The following is an 18,760-nucleotide window of genomic DNA, read 5'->3' on the forward strand; positions in this document are numbered from 1 at the left end:
GTGGCAGTAGAGGAACAGGATCCACACAGTGGCAGCAAATCAAATGGACCAGCTCCACATACTGGTAGAAGAGGGACTACCGCTGCATAGTGGCAGCAGATCCGCCAGTATAAGCTATTGGCAACAGATGAACAGGATCCACAAAGTGGCAGCAAATGGCCTTGCTCCACATCCTGGTAGCAGAGGGAGTAGTAACAGGTAGAGACAGCAAAGGGGCGGCTCTGCAAAACGACAACACCTGGAAGAAACTGGCAAAGTGTCTGAGTGAGTAAAAGGCTACCAGCAGGCACTAAAGATGCCATCATTTTGTAGAGTGGCAAGGGGAGATTGGGTTGGCCTGGAAGTAGTAGACATCGGCAGGCACAGTGGCAGCACCAGGGCATGGCACATGCCTACTGAGGCAGCAGCGGGTGTGAATGCCAGCAGCACACTGGGAGAGAGAGAGCAATCTCTGGTCACACGCCGCCTGTGGGCACCCTGACTTCATGGACATGCCTGGGCCGCCAACCCATAGCTTATCATCAATGGGTGTAATGACGTGTTTATCCTGCTCGTATGTCAACATGTCAACATGTATTATATTAAGGAGTGGTATACAGAAGGCAGCTTTCCCCAGGGTGTTCCTTTGTATCCGTGTGCGGCTGTATTGGCTCATTTCCATTTCATAATGTGCACAGCCCTTGGCTTGATCTTCCAATATGGTACTGTTTTAGGGAACAATTTACTGCTGTCCACTTTCCTCAGGGTTTTGTAAGTTATGTTATCTGTTAAAGCTTCTATGCTGCATCAATAACCCCCATAGCGGTGTTAATGTGTTGTTCCCATGTATGATGTGTCTCCTTTAAGAGACTCCCCTGAACTCACAGACAGTTGGCGCTCCATCATCCATTTCAACAGCCAAGAAGCACAACAGCAAGATGACCCCACTGTTGTGAAAGATCCCAGCAGGCTGCCCCTCCATCCAGCACCTCTGACCCATAACACCTTCACTAATGTATAAGGTACACCATCCTTGGGGCCTGCTCGCCAAATAAACCCCTCTTTTTGTACTATTTGGTGGTCTGAAGCTTATAGACTGCCCTCACTTGCTGAATCCCATTTAATCGCTGTCTCTGGCCTCCTTCCCAGGTCTCCTTGATATGAAATGATAGGTTATTTATAATGCGCTTAATACCCAGAGGATTCTAAGCGCGGCCCCAGGGATTGAACCTGTGTTTCCCCATGTCATCTTGCTTCCAAGGCGAGCGCGTTGCCCCTGAGCTATCCTCCTGAGACCACTTCTTTCTTTCCCCACGAAAACTCAGATACGCCAGGTTGTAGTGCTTTGTAGAAGCTCCCTTCCTTTCTGAAAAGCATCTTTGAAATCTTGATAGGAAAGAATCGTCACACCACAGCCTTCGCTGAAAGAATGGTGACACAGGGGTCTACTAATACAATGTGAAACAACAGTGAAAGTGGAACAGGTCTAGAAGACTGTGCATTTCCTTTACACTCTTAAGTGTGGCGAATGCCAACACTGCCTCCCCTGTATACAGGGCCGGTTCAAGGAGTTTTGCCACCCTAGACAAACTGTCAGATTGCCGCCCCCACTCCAGATTCTAACTGTTCTCAATCAACCGTCCTCCCACCAGCCCCCGCCCCCACAGCTTGTGTTCACGAGATGTGTATTGCCCTGCAGGAGGGGGTGACTTCTAGGCAAGCATGCATGAAAAGAAATCAAAAATCGAACGTGGGGCAGCTCAAAACAGCAGCTCCAGATGCCCTGACAGATTTGGCACCATAGCACGAAAACAAAAGAAACAAGCATTGGCAATGCCAATGGTTTGGGTCTTTTTGTAGACATGGGAAAGGCATTTGCCAGGCACTGCTGTAGTGGTATAAACTGGCCATTGATGGTAGCAGGTGCAAATGGTGCGGCTACCTGGGCATATAACTGCAGTGCCTGGCAAATGCCTAGTACCTATATACAAGTCAAAACTGTTGGCTTTGCCAAGGCTTGTTTTAACAGGACTTCCGTGAAGGACACCATAGTGCTTATAAATTGAGTGGCTGTGGGCAGGCCTGGTAAGACATTCTTATTATATCAGTAGCACGTACAGCTCAAATTAAGTGAATAACTCTCAGAAGACTGCTTTGAAAAAACATTTTCAGCCACTACAAGTACAAAGTTGTATGGTAAGGTTTGACTAAAGCACGCTCAAAGTCATGGTATGGTATGGTAATGTTTATTTATAAAGCACCTATACACAAGGCAAGTGCTTCAAAGCGCTCAAGGAGGGTGGGAACATGGGGACAAAACAACAGTCGTTCAGAGCCCTTGAAATTCTGAGACAATAATAGTCTTCACAGGCAGAGTAAGTGCAAATAACACAATTAACAGTTGAGACACAGCAAATAGGCCTGCCGACGATTCTGCAGTTTTATCAAGTGTAATTAAGGGGGATAGACAGGGGAGAACAGACAGACCATCTTCAAACACGGTGCATACGGATCGTGGAAGTGCACAGACAGTTCCAGGGGGGGTCCAAGTGCACCCAGTCGGTGCATACTAGCGTAAGTGCAGAGAGAGCCACTCTCTTGGGTCCTTTCTCAAGTGCATTGAGGGTGGGGTGAGTGCAGGGCGCTGCGGCAAGAGAGGACTGGTGGGGTGCCAGGGACCTGTGAGACTTTGAGGTACAGCAGGCGGCCAGTCAGCAAGCTATAGAGAAAAGGAGGGAGAGAGAAAGAAGAGGAGAAAAGGAAGGTCTTAAGGAGTTTCTGGAACTTAAGGAGATCAGGCTCAAGACGGAGGGTGGCAGGGGGCTATTCCAAAGGGAGGCCCCTGCTGAGGATAAGTATCTCCATCCAAATCTCTCCTTGGAGAACCGGCTCATTCGCAGAAGGTTGGAGGTAGATGAGTGGAGGGCTCAGGAGGGACAGTACTTAGGTAGGCAATGTTGCAGATAGGTAGGTTCAAGGCTCCAGAAAGCCTTGTGGACAATGCAGAGGTTCTTGAACTTGATCCTTGCAGCCACAGGGAGCCAGTGAAGGGATTTCAGCGCCAGAGAGATGCAGTCGCTGGTCTTGATGCCAAGGATAAGTCTTGCGCTTCTGTTCTGGATGAGTTGCAGAGGGCGCAGGGCAGAAGCAGGGAGGTTGAGGAAGAGGCTGTTGCAGTAGTTCAGCCTAGAGAGAACCAGGGCTCTGGAGACAGAGAGCCACTGGGGGAAAGTGAGAAAAGGTAGAGTACCTCTGCGGAGGTCTAGCTGATAGACTTTTTAGCAACGTCAGAAATGTGAGAGGCGATGGACAGAGTGGAGTTGAAGATCACTCCAAGGTTTTTAGCCTTGCAGGTGGGTGCAGGCACAGGGCCAAGGGAGGCCGGCCAGAGTGAAAGTAGGAAGGTGGGAGCAGGGGTGACTGAGTAGCGGACAGACAGTCAGATATGAGCGAGGAGGAGGAGGCGACTGAGTGTAGCCTGAAAGATAGTTGTGTGTCACACGTGCAGCACTGGAAGTTAGAGGTGAAAGTGGCAATCACACGTGCCAAGGCAGCCATATCGACGTTGAAGAACCAGGGGGCTAAGTTAGATCCCTGGGTATGCCACAGGTTGAGAGAGCGATAGGTGAGAGAAAGGCTCAGAGTTTCACCTGGGATGGGCGTCGGAGAGAAAGGAGGTTAACCACACCAGAGCCTGAACTGTGATTCCCAGGGTGTCACAGAGCTGTGCAATCAGGATGTTGTGGTTAACTGTGTCAAAGGCAGAGGAGATGTCAAGGAAAATGAGGACAGAGGGAGTGTTAGTGTCAAGTTTGAGAGCAGTTCTTCACCGGTGTTTAGAAGAGCAGTTTCCGTGCCTCTGGACACTCTAAAACAGACTGATAGTCGTGGAAGCACCCAAAAGATTCAGTGTGGAGGGTCAGCTGAGAGATAGCCAACTTCTCCAAGAGTTTGCCCAGGAAAGGAGTGATAGAGATCGGGCCGTAGTTTGCCAGAACGGAGGGGTCGATAGAGGGTTTCTTGAGCAGAGGGTGCACAAGGGAGTGCTTAAGAGCCGTTTGGAAAACTCCAGTGGAAAAGGAGAGATTGCAGAGATCAGCAAAGGCTCGGGCGAGGGAGTCAATGTCGTCCTTCATAGTTTTGGAGGGGCAGGGGCAACTAGTTTGGATGAGGCCTTCATGGACCGGACTTGTCTGGCGACCTCAGTGGGTGAGACGGGTGAGAGGGAAGAAAGGGGAAGTGGTGGGCGGGGCAAAAGAGGCTCCAGTGTAGGTGTATGTTGTGGTGTGGAAGGGAGGGAGGAAAGGATGTCTTCGGTTTTTGTGATGAAGTGTGCAGCCAGGGCCGAGCAAAGGTCCTGGGTGGGTGTGACAGAAGAAGAGGCTGCTTCAGAATTGGTCAGTTCCTTACAGACTGAAAAGGTTGGCGGTGTTGTTTGATACCACGGAGATACAGGCTTGAATAAAGGCTATTTTCTTGGTTCAGATGCAGAGTCGATATCACCTTTGAAGGAGGCGGCAGGCCAGTTTGTCAGAGGGATCGCCCGGCAAAATCCATTTCCGCTCAGCTTCCCTACACTTGCGTTTTAGGGTTGCCAGATCGGAGTCGTAGCAAGAGTTGCACTTTTGGGAGACTTCAGACGGACCCTCATGACATGACATGACATTTTGTAAAGCTCAGGCAATATTATGTTACCACAGGTTGACAGAGCCTTTGAGCCACATATGGAAGTACTGTGGTTTAGGCAGACCTGAGGCACTCGCTCCTGGGAAGCAAGCGGTAGAGCCACCCACACTGAGTGAGGACTGCAGTCTGCAGGGGGAGGCGTAGGCTCCATGCTGGCCACTGCTTCCCACAGTAGTTCCGCTCTCAGCCCCTGATGCCCTGCGCCGCCAGCCATGGAGCCCCGGGGACGGGTGACGGCGCTGAGCCTGGCACTGGGCTGGCTTTGTTGACTTGAATAGTCTGCTTGGGGCTTCATGTGGAACCCATTCTTGAGCCGCCACATAGCCCTTCAATGCAGTTTTTCAGCATGTGTGTTCTGCAAGTAAGTAAGCACGTTTAACATGGGTTTGCGCACTAGTACATCTACTTACTTGGTTGGCAGTGTAGTCGGCACGGCACCTAGGTCCAGGGGTCCTCCGCACCTGTCCTGACTCCTGCGTCATGGTCGTCGCACTGCACTGCAGCATTCATACCACTGAGTTGACGATCGGATCGGTCAAGGGGGCACTGTGGTGCTTGGTGGCTTGCTAATGCACATTGCACAGGTGCCAGCGCTGCACCCACGCCCATTCACCCATCGTGTCACTGACCCGGCCCCAAGTCCCAACCTTCACTGCGCCACCTGGTCTGCTGCTGCAGCCAGCCTTACTGCAGACAGTAACTAACAACAGGACTGGTGCTATCACCAGGCAAGGTAGTAGTGTGGGCGTGTTAAAAAAAGCATATGGCAGCTCTAACATTTCCAACATATAGGCAAGCTCCTAACCTTGCCTAGTGATAGCACCGGCCCTGCCTGTATAACTATCCCCAGCTGTAGCACCTGGTGCAGTTACAACCACAGGAATCCCGCATTTTGTTCATGACATTCACATTTGTGTACAGTCGATGTTCACACAGCCATCACAGTACATTCTTGACGTCATGTCGATGCTTCTCTATTGGATGTAAGAATTGCAAAATGTCTTCCAGGTGCCTTATGACAAATATATCTCAAATACCCACGTTCACATTATCCACAAAGTGTTGTATGGCTAAAGGGACAAACATCAACCAAAAGGAACAGAGGCCTTTTCAAGAATATCCCAAGAGGACCGTGAAGGCCATATTTTGCTCATCTCCAGTTATGTGCGCACCAAACTGCATCCGCCCCACAGACCTCATTTTCACTATGTTCAAGTCTCTCGGAAGTCATCTAAGCTTTCATTAATTGATGGCAAGTTGTGTTTTCTGATACATTATTCAGTCTCTATAATCAATGTATGGGTGTGGGTCCCCTGGTTGCTTTCACTGCTGGAGAAGTGGGGGTTATTGATATTGATATTGATATTTTATTTCTATCGCGCTCGTACACAAGTTTTTCAGAGCGCGACAAGGCAAGGGAGGGCAACAGGGGGGAACAAAACAGCAATCGTACTAGACCCAGTTCATGGGAGGGGGAGGGGAAAAGTGCATGAAAGGGGGGGAGAAATGGAAAGCAGAGGAGAAACAGATAAATAATAATAAATAAATAATAAAGTCACCATTTATCCAAAGGGGTTGGATAAAACCGCAGTTAAACTTTAGTTCATGTATTGCTTTCAGAGATCCTATTCGTAGCCAGCAAATGCAGAGACCTCATCATTGGGCACAGCTGTTCCAATAATCAACTCTGGTGTATAAGTCTAGTCCTATGAGATGGAAATCGACCCACTTATTTACGTCTAAGTCACTCTGACGGTTACTGATATGCTGGCACTGTTTTATATGGTGCCGCTCTGTTTGTCCTGGGAGGATAGCTCAGCGGCAACGTGTTCGCCTTGGAAGTAAGACGACATGAAGCAACACAGGTTCGATCGCCGGGTCCGCGCTTAGAAACCGCTGGGTATTTAAGCACGTTATAAATATGCAACTAAGACAAAAAACAATTACGCAACAAAAAAAATAAAAAACAATTCCTGTAACAGCGCCTCAATGCCTGCAGGCTGTGTGAGCACGTTAAAAATGCAAATAAATAAAAATAAATAAATACTCACAACCTCTTTCCAGGAATTGTTGGGCATACCATGAAAGATGCAGCCGTACACACTGGAGGCAACTTTGCAGATACTCAGATCAGTTCTGATCCAATGTTTTATTCTTTTGATAAGTCAATGGGGGTCATTACTACCTGGGCGCAAAGGGATACCGGTAATGACACCAGTGCCGGTAATCCCTTACCACCCTTTTACCAGGCGTTATGGACGGGACCCGCAAAGGGATACCCGGGTCAATAACGCTACCGCAATTTGCAGTACCGTTATTGACGCCCTATGGGGGCTCAATGGGAATGGGGAATGGCTTTTCAAATGGGGACTTTGCGGTCCCGTCAAGGTCGGACTGGACCGGTAAGTCCCCATACCACAAAGTCGGTGGCGATACCGGTATTGGTGCTAGTCATGGCGCTATTAGTGCCATGACTAGCCCCATCCTCGGAATGAGAGCCAATGAATCGTTCACAGTGAACCATGGAATGCCTAGGGTCACGCCACCAGCTGGCTCGCCATTTTCAATATATCAGTATTCTTTCCATACACACTCTTTCTAAATGAGTCACTGGCATGGCAGAAGGACCACCCGCTGTTCCTCCTACTCCCTTCCCCCTTGTAACTCTGGTTTGCTAAATGGTTATTGGCAAATCACTCGTTTTAAGATGGCGCTGATCTTTTCCAGATGAACTTCAATTAAAATGTGATTAAGACTGTGACCAATAGCTATGCAGGAACATCAATGGGCAATTGGTGCTCAAAGGTTTTCTCTTTTTCTGTCATTAGGCCAATTGGGGCTTCCCAAAATGTCAGATGATATGGTCTGAGTGGCCCAGGCAAACGCCTCTCCGCCAGGAGTTACAGCGATACATGCGATGTTGGCTTGGTTCATCGGGAACATGTTCACGGTGATGAGCAGTGAACACAGTTCCGTGCTTCCATGTAATTAATCTCGGAACACCCTCAAGCTCAGAGTTCTTATCGTTTTGCGGAGTGCGTAGAACCATCTGTTTCTGGAGGAAACCAAATCTATCTACGGCTGTTTATCATTTGCCCTCACGGTCTAACGTTCAACCGTTCAACGCGCAAACCAGCTGTAGGCTTTTTGGCTGTTTTTGGTCTGTATACAAGTGGTTTTCTGAAATATTCAGGACCTGTAAAATGGTAATGGTCACTGACATTGTCAAGGGAAGCCCCCCTCTAGATGGTTGATGCTAACGGAGGGGAGCTCTTCATCCACTGTGGCAGGTGTCTGGATCCTCACAGAGACACTCAATAAAGTGCACCGCATACTAGCGCTGCCCAGTTATAATTTAGAATTCACAGGTAGTAAGTATCTTAGATCAAGCACTTAGAGACTTTTCAGGGAGATGCAAGGAAGCTAGTTGCCAGTTTCCCTGTATCAGGTCTGCCAGACCCATGATGCTTATGCGCTATCCTCTACACGGGCACGCGATAACGAGGAACAGGGATTCCTAAAGTATTCCGGCTGTGTCATGCTGTAGCACCAACACAGAATGCATGTCGCCCACTGTCGTCAAAGTTCCCAGGCACTGAATGGGCATTGAATGCGCCCTCTATGACATTTACCATTCACAGCGTTGGACTCAGGAGGTGGCCAATTGGAGGGGGTTCACTTCCATGGGGCACAGTGGCCTGTGGAGTGCCATGACATGTCCTGAAGTTCCCGGGCACCCTTCATATGTTCGTGGACATAGTATTGGGTCTTCCAACCCAAAGGACTACTAAGAACAGTCAAAAGAGGCAGAGAACGGAAACAGCTGTTTTTCATATCTTTGCAGCTCATAGCTTCTAGACTATTTTCACAAGTCTGAATGCGCCACCTGGCTTCCCCAAATTTTGATGCTAAGAGATATTTGCCCAGAGACCCCGGGAGCTTCGCGATCCCAGAAGAGGATTCTAGGATGATTCACTGGTTAACAGAAGAAGAAAGTCGTCCGTTCGGGAGATCTAGTAACCAGCAGTAAGTTCGATGAAGTAGCTCTTCAGAGACTTTTTAAAGAATTTGACCACACTTCGTTAGAGAGACATTCCACAAAGAACCATGAGCGACAACTTCCAAGACTATTCCAAAGAATCTCTCGTCACTACATCCCTGAGCTATTTGACACACTGATCCAGGTGTCTGGAGGGATTTTAGTGGCTTTTACATATGACCTTGTCCGTGTCACAGCAAGATGTCCGATTTCTTTCTATTCTTAACTCACTGTAACAGTACCACAGAAAGTTCAGAGAATTCTACCAGGGACGTGTGCCACAGCTATCCATGTGTGGAGTTGCGGCATTACACTCACAATCCTCTACTTCCTCTCCAACGATGTACCACAGAGCACCCCAGGACACCACCAGGGACAGGTGAGGGAGAGCCTGGAAACCTAATAAAGGTAATGTTCCAAGTCAAAGGCAAAGAAAGCAGCCCTGAGTTTCAGCGGTGTCCAATCTCCGAGCATGGCCCGATGTTTCATGACTTGGTACGCATGACCCCATGCACGGGAGTTCCTTCAGACCCATGCTCGTTCCCACCGGGAGCAAATGGCGGCCAACATGAGCCTACAATTTTCCCAAAGCAATTTCCCAGTATTTCTGTAAGAGGTTGTGATCAGTGATCCTTCGGGCAATTGAAGGGGCCGTAGGGGCAGGATCTGGCTGGTCTCTAGTACTCAGGGAAGATAACTTGAGTGCAGTTCTGTTGTTGGAAGTGAAGATGATGTTGTAACATTAAAAAAAAAAACGATATGGAAGAGATACACCAATTTGGCAATACCCCACGGTATTATGAATTGCCCCCTATAACAGTCGCCCCTTTCATCATTCACACGGGTGTCGGCATGTGTTGTGGTTATGATGTTCTGTTGGACCACGCCTGCTGTGCTGGTTGCGATTGCTGCATGCGTCCCTGCATCTGTAATGCATGTGTCATGGGCTGATATTACTGCATTTGCATGTCTTGGGTAGCGTCTGTTGTGGTGCATACATCTGCGCTTGCGTGTGATCTTGAGCTTAATAGTCAGTCTGCTCTGCCTGGTATGTGGGCTGTTGCTGCATTCCCCCATTTTGATGCCTCCTGCCTCTGTCTTTGCACATTCAAGCCTGATCTTCCGCACACCCAACATACTATGTGACCCCAATCAGTCTCTGCTGTCCCCCATGAAACCCTCCTTCATTCTGCTGTATTGGGTGCTCAATCCCCCTTCCCTGAAGAATCCCTTCTCATCCTCTCAGCCACTGATTCATATCCCCTCATCCTGCAAAACCTCCGCCTGTCATCTTTGGTCAGTTCTGCGTATGCGGAGCAACTACTCCTTCTCCACTTGTCAGCATTGCCCCTTCCATTGTATACTTTGATCATTTCTTCTGCACTAACTTTGCTTCTTCTTGTTTCCTCTCCTCACGCTACTTTCTCGCATTTTCTTGCATTAGCCTGCAATAGTGCACAATGTTTAGCTGAATTGCGGACCATGGCGTAGCCTCCATCCTCGCTAGTTTCTTAAGCTGTTCTTCACTTGCTCTTGTAACCTCTGACATAATATGTGGTAAAATAACCCCACTGTTTTGTCCCATGGTTCACTCATCTCAACACGCCATTTATCTTGAATTTGTTGAATATATTGAAGTCAGTCTCCCTCCTCACACATTTTGCATGCCATGATCGCACTTATGTCCGAAGTGTCTGGGTATTGTACCCTTAGAGTTTACCATATGGCCGCTCGGCAGTTATTGAACAGCGCGCCATTGCGTGCTGTGTTTTGTGCAGTCACTCCACGAGATTCTGCTCTCCTCCATTCTTCTACCTCCCCGAGAATGGCTGAGAGTAGATTCTTCATGTCCTCTACCGCTAATGTCGTCCCTGGTGTAATTTTTTCGATCTCAAAAATCTGTGGTGCCAGTCAATTCCACGCTATCCCTGCATATTTTCTCTTGATACCTCGAGAGGGACTTGCATAAATGTGTGAGGTGTATCCCTCGTTTTCAATTTTGTCACATTATGTAACACTTTATCAATACTTACTTGACATCAAATTGGGATTTCTATACATCAAATTTTAATCAATACAACAAATCTTTTCTTAGTCTCTTCGGTTTATCACTATAAGTGCAGGTGTGCTCTGCGCGCCGTTCCTCTGTGGCTCTCTGCCCTGAAGACTCAAATCACAACTCCACTCACGAGCCTCTCAAGCTCTGCCCCAATGGCACAACAATGGTCTTCAATCACAATCGGCAAACTACCCACTAAATTGCACCGCGTTCTGTACACTTCATGTCCTATTAAACAACCTCACAGGTGACGTCACCAATACTGTAGAGGAAGAATTTTCAATCCTCGATCTTTCAATAGATATGTCCGCTTATGACCTGCCCCAAACACAACGATAAACACAACATCAAATATACACAGCCGCCTTCCTGTCTCCTAAGAGGGTAAACCAATAAATCTTGTAATCCCTCTTCTATAGCGTCGTCTTATAGGAATGCACCCGAGAGAGGTAAATCAGGACACCACCTTCCGCGATATAAGGTAGCTTCTTCTGCTAACCAATATACCCAGGTAAACCATTCAATACTCATCCAAGCACCAAGATAAATTGCCTAACTCACAGGTATCCTTTTTTTGTACTTTTGTATTTTTCATCCATAAACTTAAGCTAACAACCAAACTTACAGGTAACCTTTTTATACAATTCAACCATAAACCAAGCTGACTGTTTAAGATGACCGCCTGACGAACAGGTATACTTAAATCGAACAAAAACTTCTACAAGAACATCAACCTGACATTCCCTCCACACATCAGCCATGTAGCTGAGAATATACTTACACTCTGTGATCCTCTGAGGTCTCTCGGACACCGGCTCTCCCACAATCTGCCACTCTGCCGTCCGGTCTGATAGGCGTCCCACGGAAAGCGGTCAGGAATTTCCTCCAAAGGTGGCTCCTTTTACCCGCTTCTCTTTTCAGACACCTGTGTTTTTAGGTATCGGTTTCCCTGGGCTTCCACACAGCCTCTCGGGCATGCGGCAGGATGAGAGGGTTTCTCGATGAAAAATCCTAGTAACCCTCCTCTGCTGCTACTTTGTATAGATGTGACCGGGGCTCCCTAGCAGTCATCCCAATTATCAGCAGACAACATTTGGGCCCTTCCAAGGCTCCCCACAACAGGAATGGAAGACTCAGCCATTGGACAAAGATACTGGGCCTCATTACGACCCTGGTGCTGACGGAATGAAGGGGGCTGGTACGGGACCGGCCCCCTTCATTCCGTCAGGGCTGATTACGAGGTTTCCTTTGCGGGACCCGGATCAGATGTCTGGTAAAACCAAACGTCTTTTCCGGATCCTGCGAGGGGAAGAGGGAGGTAACAACGGGACACGTGTAATGGGCCAGTTGTTACCTCCCTCCCTATTCCCATTGAGCGCTATGGGGGCTCAAATGGGAATGGTTCCTGCAAGGAGGACTTACCGGGTCCTCCTATGTCGGAATCACCCGGTAAGTTCCCATTGCAGGAACCCGGTAATGGAGCCCGGTTTGGAGTTATAGCACCATGGATGCCTCCAAACTCGTAATGAGGCCCACTGTCCTTTATTAGCAAACAAAAATGACAGGGTTCACACCAGAAAACAAGTACCCTCCGGAGCTCTCAACTTCTTAGCATATGTCACCTGGTTTTATGCCGGTGTGACATCACAAATTCAGGTTCCATCCCAGAAACCTATCAAACATTCACATTGGTCAGTTTGGGTTGGATACATATGGGAGCTATACGGGGTAGTTCTACCACTGGAAAGCCACATCTAGTGGCTCCTTCTAGGACCACCTCTACTAGTGTTAATCTACAATGTTGCAGGCTCGCCGAGAGACCATTGGCCCTTGCAACACATTATATACCCACCTGAAAGATGAATCAGGATTGGTCAGAATGTGTACTCCCATCCCTGGGTCCCTGGACTGAGAGTACCTTTTCAAGGCAATGGGAATGAACATGGAGGTGAAAAGTGCTCTCTAATGTTGCCATCACTGATCACCTAAACCTGAGAGAGTGCATTCAGTTGGAAGTTTGTGGCCAACACTTGTAGATTTTCCCTCTGGTTCAATGGGAACAGTCCCGTTAGTCCACTTCAGTTAAATAGTCATTGTCCAGTTCGACTGGGTCACGTGTGTTGAGACCACGAAATGAAGCTGCCTTGTTTGTAATTACGAAGGTTTTAGCCTGATTTTCTGCAGGTGGTTCACTGTCTTGGTAACTGGAACTTTCCTGTCCACACTTGTTCTTGGCTGGGGGCATCGTTTCTGCTCGCTTCAGGCTGCGGAAATCTTGTCTGCCTTTCCATGTACCCGAAGCCTGTCTCACTGTTGCCACTCGTTTCAGAGACCTATAGCTTCCATATCACTCCCTATAGCTTCTCCATGTTACTAGAAGTCAAGCGTGTGCAAACTAAATATATGAACTCTTTGCATCTTGCGGTTTCAGCTTTGGTGAAAGATATGAGTATAAAGATATGTGTGCGTGTCCATCCTCTACCTATGTGGGTCATAAGCATGTGCTTTGTGCCTCTATGCAATAAACTAGTGCATGTTTGTGTAACCTCATGATTGGATGAATATGTACTTCATGTATGATGTGGCTACGTTCTGATGCCAGTGATGATGTCATTAATGTCTGGTTTTGCAGTTAGTCGACTTGCTCGATCAATGTCATTTCCATGTCGTCCAAGATTGGGTACGGTCTGAATGGCTGTCTGAGAGAGTAACGTTTCTCACACCTGCGATACATTGAGGATCGCAGTGAAGGGCCTAAAAGTGAGGCACATCTGTTGTTTCTTTGCCTTTGCGTTGAGAGTCATGTGGGAGGCATGAGGGCCATATTTGTCCCCCTGTCTACAATGTAACTTTCCTAGGTCAGCTGCAGTGAACAAGCAGGTAAACGTGTACCAAAATGAATTAACTTAATCATTCAAGGAGGACGCACTCTACTACAAGTGTCACAGGAAAGTCACTCCCCCTTCTCAACTAAGGTACACAATCCTGAGAACCAGTGTCTTACACAACTAGCTTTTCCTTCTCAACCAAGAGGCTCACGCTCCACAACTAGTGTCACAGGACAGTCACTCCCCCTTCTCAACTAAGGTGCACAATCCTGAGAACCAGTGTCTTACACAACTAGCTTTTCCTTCTCAACCAAGAGGCTCACGCTCCACAACTAGTGTCACAGGACAGTCACTCCCCCTTCTCAACTAAGGTGCACAATCCTGAGAACCAGTGTCCTACACAACTAGCTTTCCCTTCTCCACCAAGAGGCCCACGCTCCACAACTAGTGTCACAGGAAAGTCACTCGAACCTTCTCAACCAGGGTGCACAATCCTGAGAACCAATGTCCTACACAACTACCTTTCCCTTCTCCACCAAGAGGCCCACGCTCCACAACTAGTGTCACAGGAAAGTCACTCGAACCTTCTCAACCAAGGTGCACAATCCTGAGAACCAATGTCCTACACAACTACCTTTCCCTTCTCCACCAAGAGGCCCACGCTCCACAACTAGTGTCACAGGAAAGTCACTCGAACCTTCTCAACCAAGGTGCACAATCCTGAGAACCCGTGTCCTACACAACTAGCTTTCCCTTCTCCACCAAGAGGCCCACGCTCCACAACTAGTGTCACAGGAAAGTCACTCGAACCTTCTCAACCAAGGTGCACAATCCTGAGAACCAATGTCCTACACAACTACCTTTCCCTTCTCCACCAAGAGGCCCACGCTCCACAACTAGTGTCACAGGAAAGTCACTCCCACTTCTCAACTAAGGTGCACAATCCTGAGAACAAGTGTCCTACACAACTAGCTTTCCCTTCTCCACCAAGAGGCCCACGCTCCACAACTAGTGTCACAGAAAAGTCACAGCAGCCACCCCTCCACCCACAGAAATTTGATGCACAACCGAGGAAAGCTTGTGTCACAGAAAACTAACTTTCCCTTCTCAGCCAAGAGACCCACACTGATGAACGAGTGTCACAGGTGCGCAGCGTTCCCTCCACAGCCAAGATGGCCTCGTTACAAGAAGCAGTGCTACTTTCTTTTCTAAACCAAAATGTCCTTCTGTAGCAAAGTGCTACAGATAACACATGTTCCTAGAGCACTTCCAATACAGAAAATGCCTCAAGGTGCTGCTGTGCTACAACACAGCCATCAGACATAGGGACACACGGCCTCTGGTGCCAGGGCACTAAACACCGCAGACATAGGGAAGACCGCAATGGGGTCCGCCGAGGGGAGGGAAGTAACAAATTGCATGCATGTCGCTAAGATGGGAGTTGTACCACTGTGGACAACCTACCTGTTATGCTGTAACCGAAATAAACAAAGTTGTTAAAAAAAAGAAGCCAATGGCGGTACAGCGCCTTACAAAATGATATAGCGCCTTATAGGTTCCCAATAAGTCAACATTCGGTGTTCACTCACCTGTTGAGGAAAGGGTGGTGATGGTGGTATTGCGTATGGAGAAGCGAGCCCGGTAGGCCGATGGATAGTGGCGGCGCCCCCCCACGGCTGGAGAGATGAACCAGCGGTGGGATGGGGTGTAGCGCCGTGAGCTCTGTGCCAGGCACACCCCGCCGGGGCAGCCTGCTGAAGCCAAGGCTGATGACCGGCACGTTGGGTGGCAGGCCATGCCTGCGGTGATGCTCCACCGTCGCAGTGGAGACGGGCTCCGCCGCGGCACCGCGAGGGCTGTCCCCGGTGGGCTTCTCGGAGGCAGGGGACGTGCTTGCCACCCGGCCGTTCTCATTAGCCAGGGAGGGGCTGATTGGCGGGGAGGCCGTCTGTGCAGGGCTCCGCCAGCCCCCCGGACTCTCGAGGGTCCGGGATGGCACCACCGCCTTCTCCATCATTCTGCCGAGACCCTGCGCAGCGGTGCTGGTGGCTTCTGTCGGACACATCAAAATAGCCACCAGGAGCAGCGATCTTTCCGAACCTCTCACCTGCAGACAGAGGGAGGCAGAAGGTAAAGTAGGAGAAGGAGAGAGCAGGGAAGGAGGAAAGGAGATATGAAGGAGGGAGAAAGGGTGGCCAGGAAGGGGGACAGAGGGTTAACGCGGAAGCATGAAAGGAAATATGCAGAGAGAAAGATGGAGGAGGGACAAAGGGTGAGAAAGAGGGAGCGAGAAAGGAAGAAAGGAGAATCACAGAGAGGGAGGGGGAGAAAGGTGGAGAAAGGGTGAGAAAGAGGGAACGAGAAAGCAAGAATGGAGATGTACAGAGAGGGAGGTGGAGGAAGATATGGAGGAAGGAGAAAGGGCGATCAGGAAGGGGGAGAAAAAGGGAATGCGAAAGGATGAAAGGAGATATAGAGAGATGGAGAAAGGTAGAGAAGGAAGGCGGAGAAAGAGGGAACAAAAAGGATTACATCATTTAGTTATTTATTATTTATTTAATTGCATATAGTTTATGACAAACCTTTGCAATAACATTTAAGAATTATTAATGACAATACCAGCAAGTTAATCCAAAACAGCATCATTGGACAATAACATGTATAGTCACAAAAGCAAAAAGCAAACGGATGAAATAAGGCAAGGACAATGGGAAAACGAGCGAGAAGAGAAGAAAGGGAGGGAGAAAGGAGGGAAGGAAAACAAGGAAGAGACAAAGAGGGAAATCAGAAAGAGTCACAAGAAAGAAAACAAGGAAGCGAGCCATAGCAAGTGGGAGAACGAGGAAGGGAGAAAAGATGGAAGAAAGAAAAGAAAGTGGCAGGGACGTCATTTGGGGGTCGCCAGGGGTCGCAGTTGCGACCCCTGAGCTTTCCTTTGCTACCCCTGTAGTCTACCTTGCTATCCCTAAAAAAAAATGATTTTAAAAAAAAAACTTTTTTTGTTTAACTTGTTTTTTTAAATGTAAGATCCTGTGCTTTGGCCAGTGTCGTGTAGCTCTTTATTTTTGGAGTGGCTGACTTTCTTGTTCAGGCCTCTCAACAAAAATAACAGGGTTCCACAAGTGTATCACATTGAGCAGTGACCCTAAATAAGAAAGAATAGGAATAATACATAATTTGTCTTTCTGGAATTCTAGCCAATAATTGCCAGACTCATAAAGGTGTATTTTCAGGCACACTTCAGGGGGTGAGTCACTGATTTAGCCTGTTCGTAAACACCTCAACTCAGCCTTTCATCCTTCTGAGGTCAATAAATGAGAACCAACACAGGATGGGTGATATTGTATGTAGACGCGCTTAACCGTAAGTGCTATATAATAACATATACTTATCATTTGGCCTTGGACGTCTGCTTGCATTCACAAAATGTGGCAATATGGTCCTATACACACTGATATTAACGATACATATGCGATCAATTCTTCAATGAAATGTATATAACATTATAGTGATATAGCAACCATATTTCTCGTAGTGTGCTTAGGAACAATATGTGACGTCCCTTCCTGTTTTGTCAAAGGATGAAAGGTCGTGTTGCATCGCTTCTCGTAATGTCACTTCGAGGTGGGGGGGGGTCAAATGACATCACTTCCTGTGATGTCATCAGAAGTCAAAGGTCACGTGTTGTCACTTCCGTATGCAGAACGGGAGCCAAGCGGAGTAGATGATGGGCGCGCATGGAAAGGAGAAGGGAAACACAGAGGAACGGAAGTTGAGAATAAAAGGGGAAATCGGATTTGGGAGAAAATGGGAGGGAGGAAGGAAGAAAAAAAGGAATACAAGGTGGAAGAAATGAAGGGTAAGAACATTAAAAAACAAATGAAAAAGGAGAAAGGGAGGGAGAGGAAGATGAAGGGAAGGTGGAAGTAAGGAGTGCGAAGAGGGAATACAGGAGGGGGGAAAAAGAAAGGATGGAACAGAGAACATGAGGACGGGAAGAACAGGAGGGAGGACAGGAACAAAGGATGGAGCACAGAACAGGTAGAGGGGAAGATACAGGAGGGGCATGAAAAGAAAGGATGGAACAGGTGGATGGGAGGAACAGGAGGGGCATGAGAAGAAAGGACGGAACAGAGAGCAGGTGGATGGGAAGAACAGGAGGGGCAGAGCACGAAAGGATGGAACAGAGAGCAGGTGGGTGGGAAGAACAGGAGGGGCAGAGCACGAAAGGATGGAACAGAGAACAGGTGGATGGGACGAACAGGAGGGGCACAGGAAGAAAGGATGGAACAGAGAACAGGAGGGGGGACAAGAAGAAAGGATGGAACAGAGAACATGTAGATGGGAAGAACAGGAAGGGCATGAGAAGAAAGGATGGAACAGAGAACATGTAGATGGGAAGAACAGGAAGGGCATGAGAAGAAAGGATGGAACAGAGAACAGGTGGGTGGGATGAACAGGAGGGGGGACAAGAAGAAAGGATGGAACAGAGAACATGAGGACGGGAAGAACAGGAGGGAGGACAGGAACAAATGATGGAGCACAGAACAGGTAGAGGGGAAGATACAGGAGGGGCATGAAAAGAAAGGATGGAACAGGTGGATGGGAGGAACAGGAGGGGCATGAGAAGAAAGGATGAAACAGAGAGCAGGGGGATGGGAAGAACAGGAGGGGCACAGCACGAGAGGATGGAACAGAGAGCAGGTGGGTGGGAAGAACAGGAGGGGCAGAGCACGAAAGGATGGAACAGAGAACAGGTGGATGGGACGAACAGGAGGGGCACAGGAAGAAAGGATGGAACAGAGAACAGGAGGGGGGACAAGAAGAAAGGATGGAACAGAGAACATGAGGACGGGAAGAACAGGAGTGAGGACAGGAACAAAGGATGGAGCACAGAACAGGTAGAGGGGAAGATACAGGAGGGGCATGAAAAGAAAGGATGGAACAGGTGGATGGGAGGAACAGGAGGGGCATGAGAAGAAAGGATGAAACAGAGAGCAGGTGGATGGGAAGAACAGGAGGGGCACAGCACGAGAGGATGGAACAGAGAACAGGTGGATGGGAAGAACAGGAGGGGCACAGGAAGAAAGGGTGGAACAGAGAACAGGAGGGGGACAAGAAGAAAGGATAGAACAGACAATGTGTAGATGGGAAGAACAGGAGGGGCAT

At 48.5% G+C, this 18,760-nt stretch overlaps 1 protein-coding gene across 2 annotated transcripts in view; it reads right to left on the bottom strand.

Annotated features, from left to right (window-relative positions):
- LYL1 (LYL1 basic helix-loop-helix family member) overlaps nt 1-18,760 on the bottom strand; it is a 259,919-nt gene that overhangs the window by 59,751 nt on the left and 181,408 nt on the right. For both annotated transcript variants that reach the window (XM_069604205.1, XM_069604204.1), the window contains exon 2: nt 15,181-15,698. In XM_069604205.1, the coding sequence (XP_069460306.1) occupies nt 15,181-15,698 (518 nt within the window). The remainder of the gene's footprint in view (nt 1-15,180; nt 15,699-18,760) is intronic.

This window comes from Ambystoma mexicanum, chromosome 3q (genome assembly GCF_040938575.1).
Source record: "Ambystoma mexicanum isolate Mex_15411 chromosome 3q, UKY_AmexF1_1, whole genome shotgun sequence".
Taxonomy (NCBI): domain Eukaryota; kingdom Metazoa; phylum Chordata; class Amphibia; order Caudata; family Ambystomatidae; genus Ambystoma; species Ambystoma mexicanum.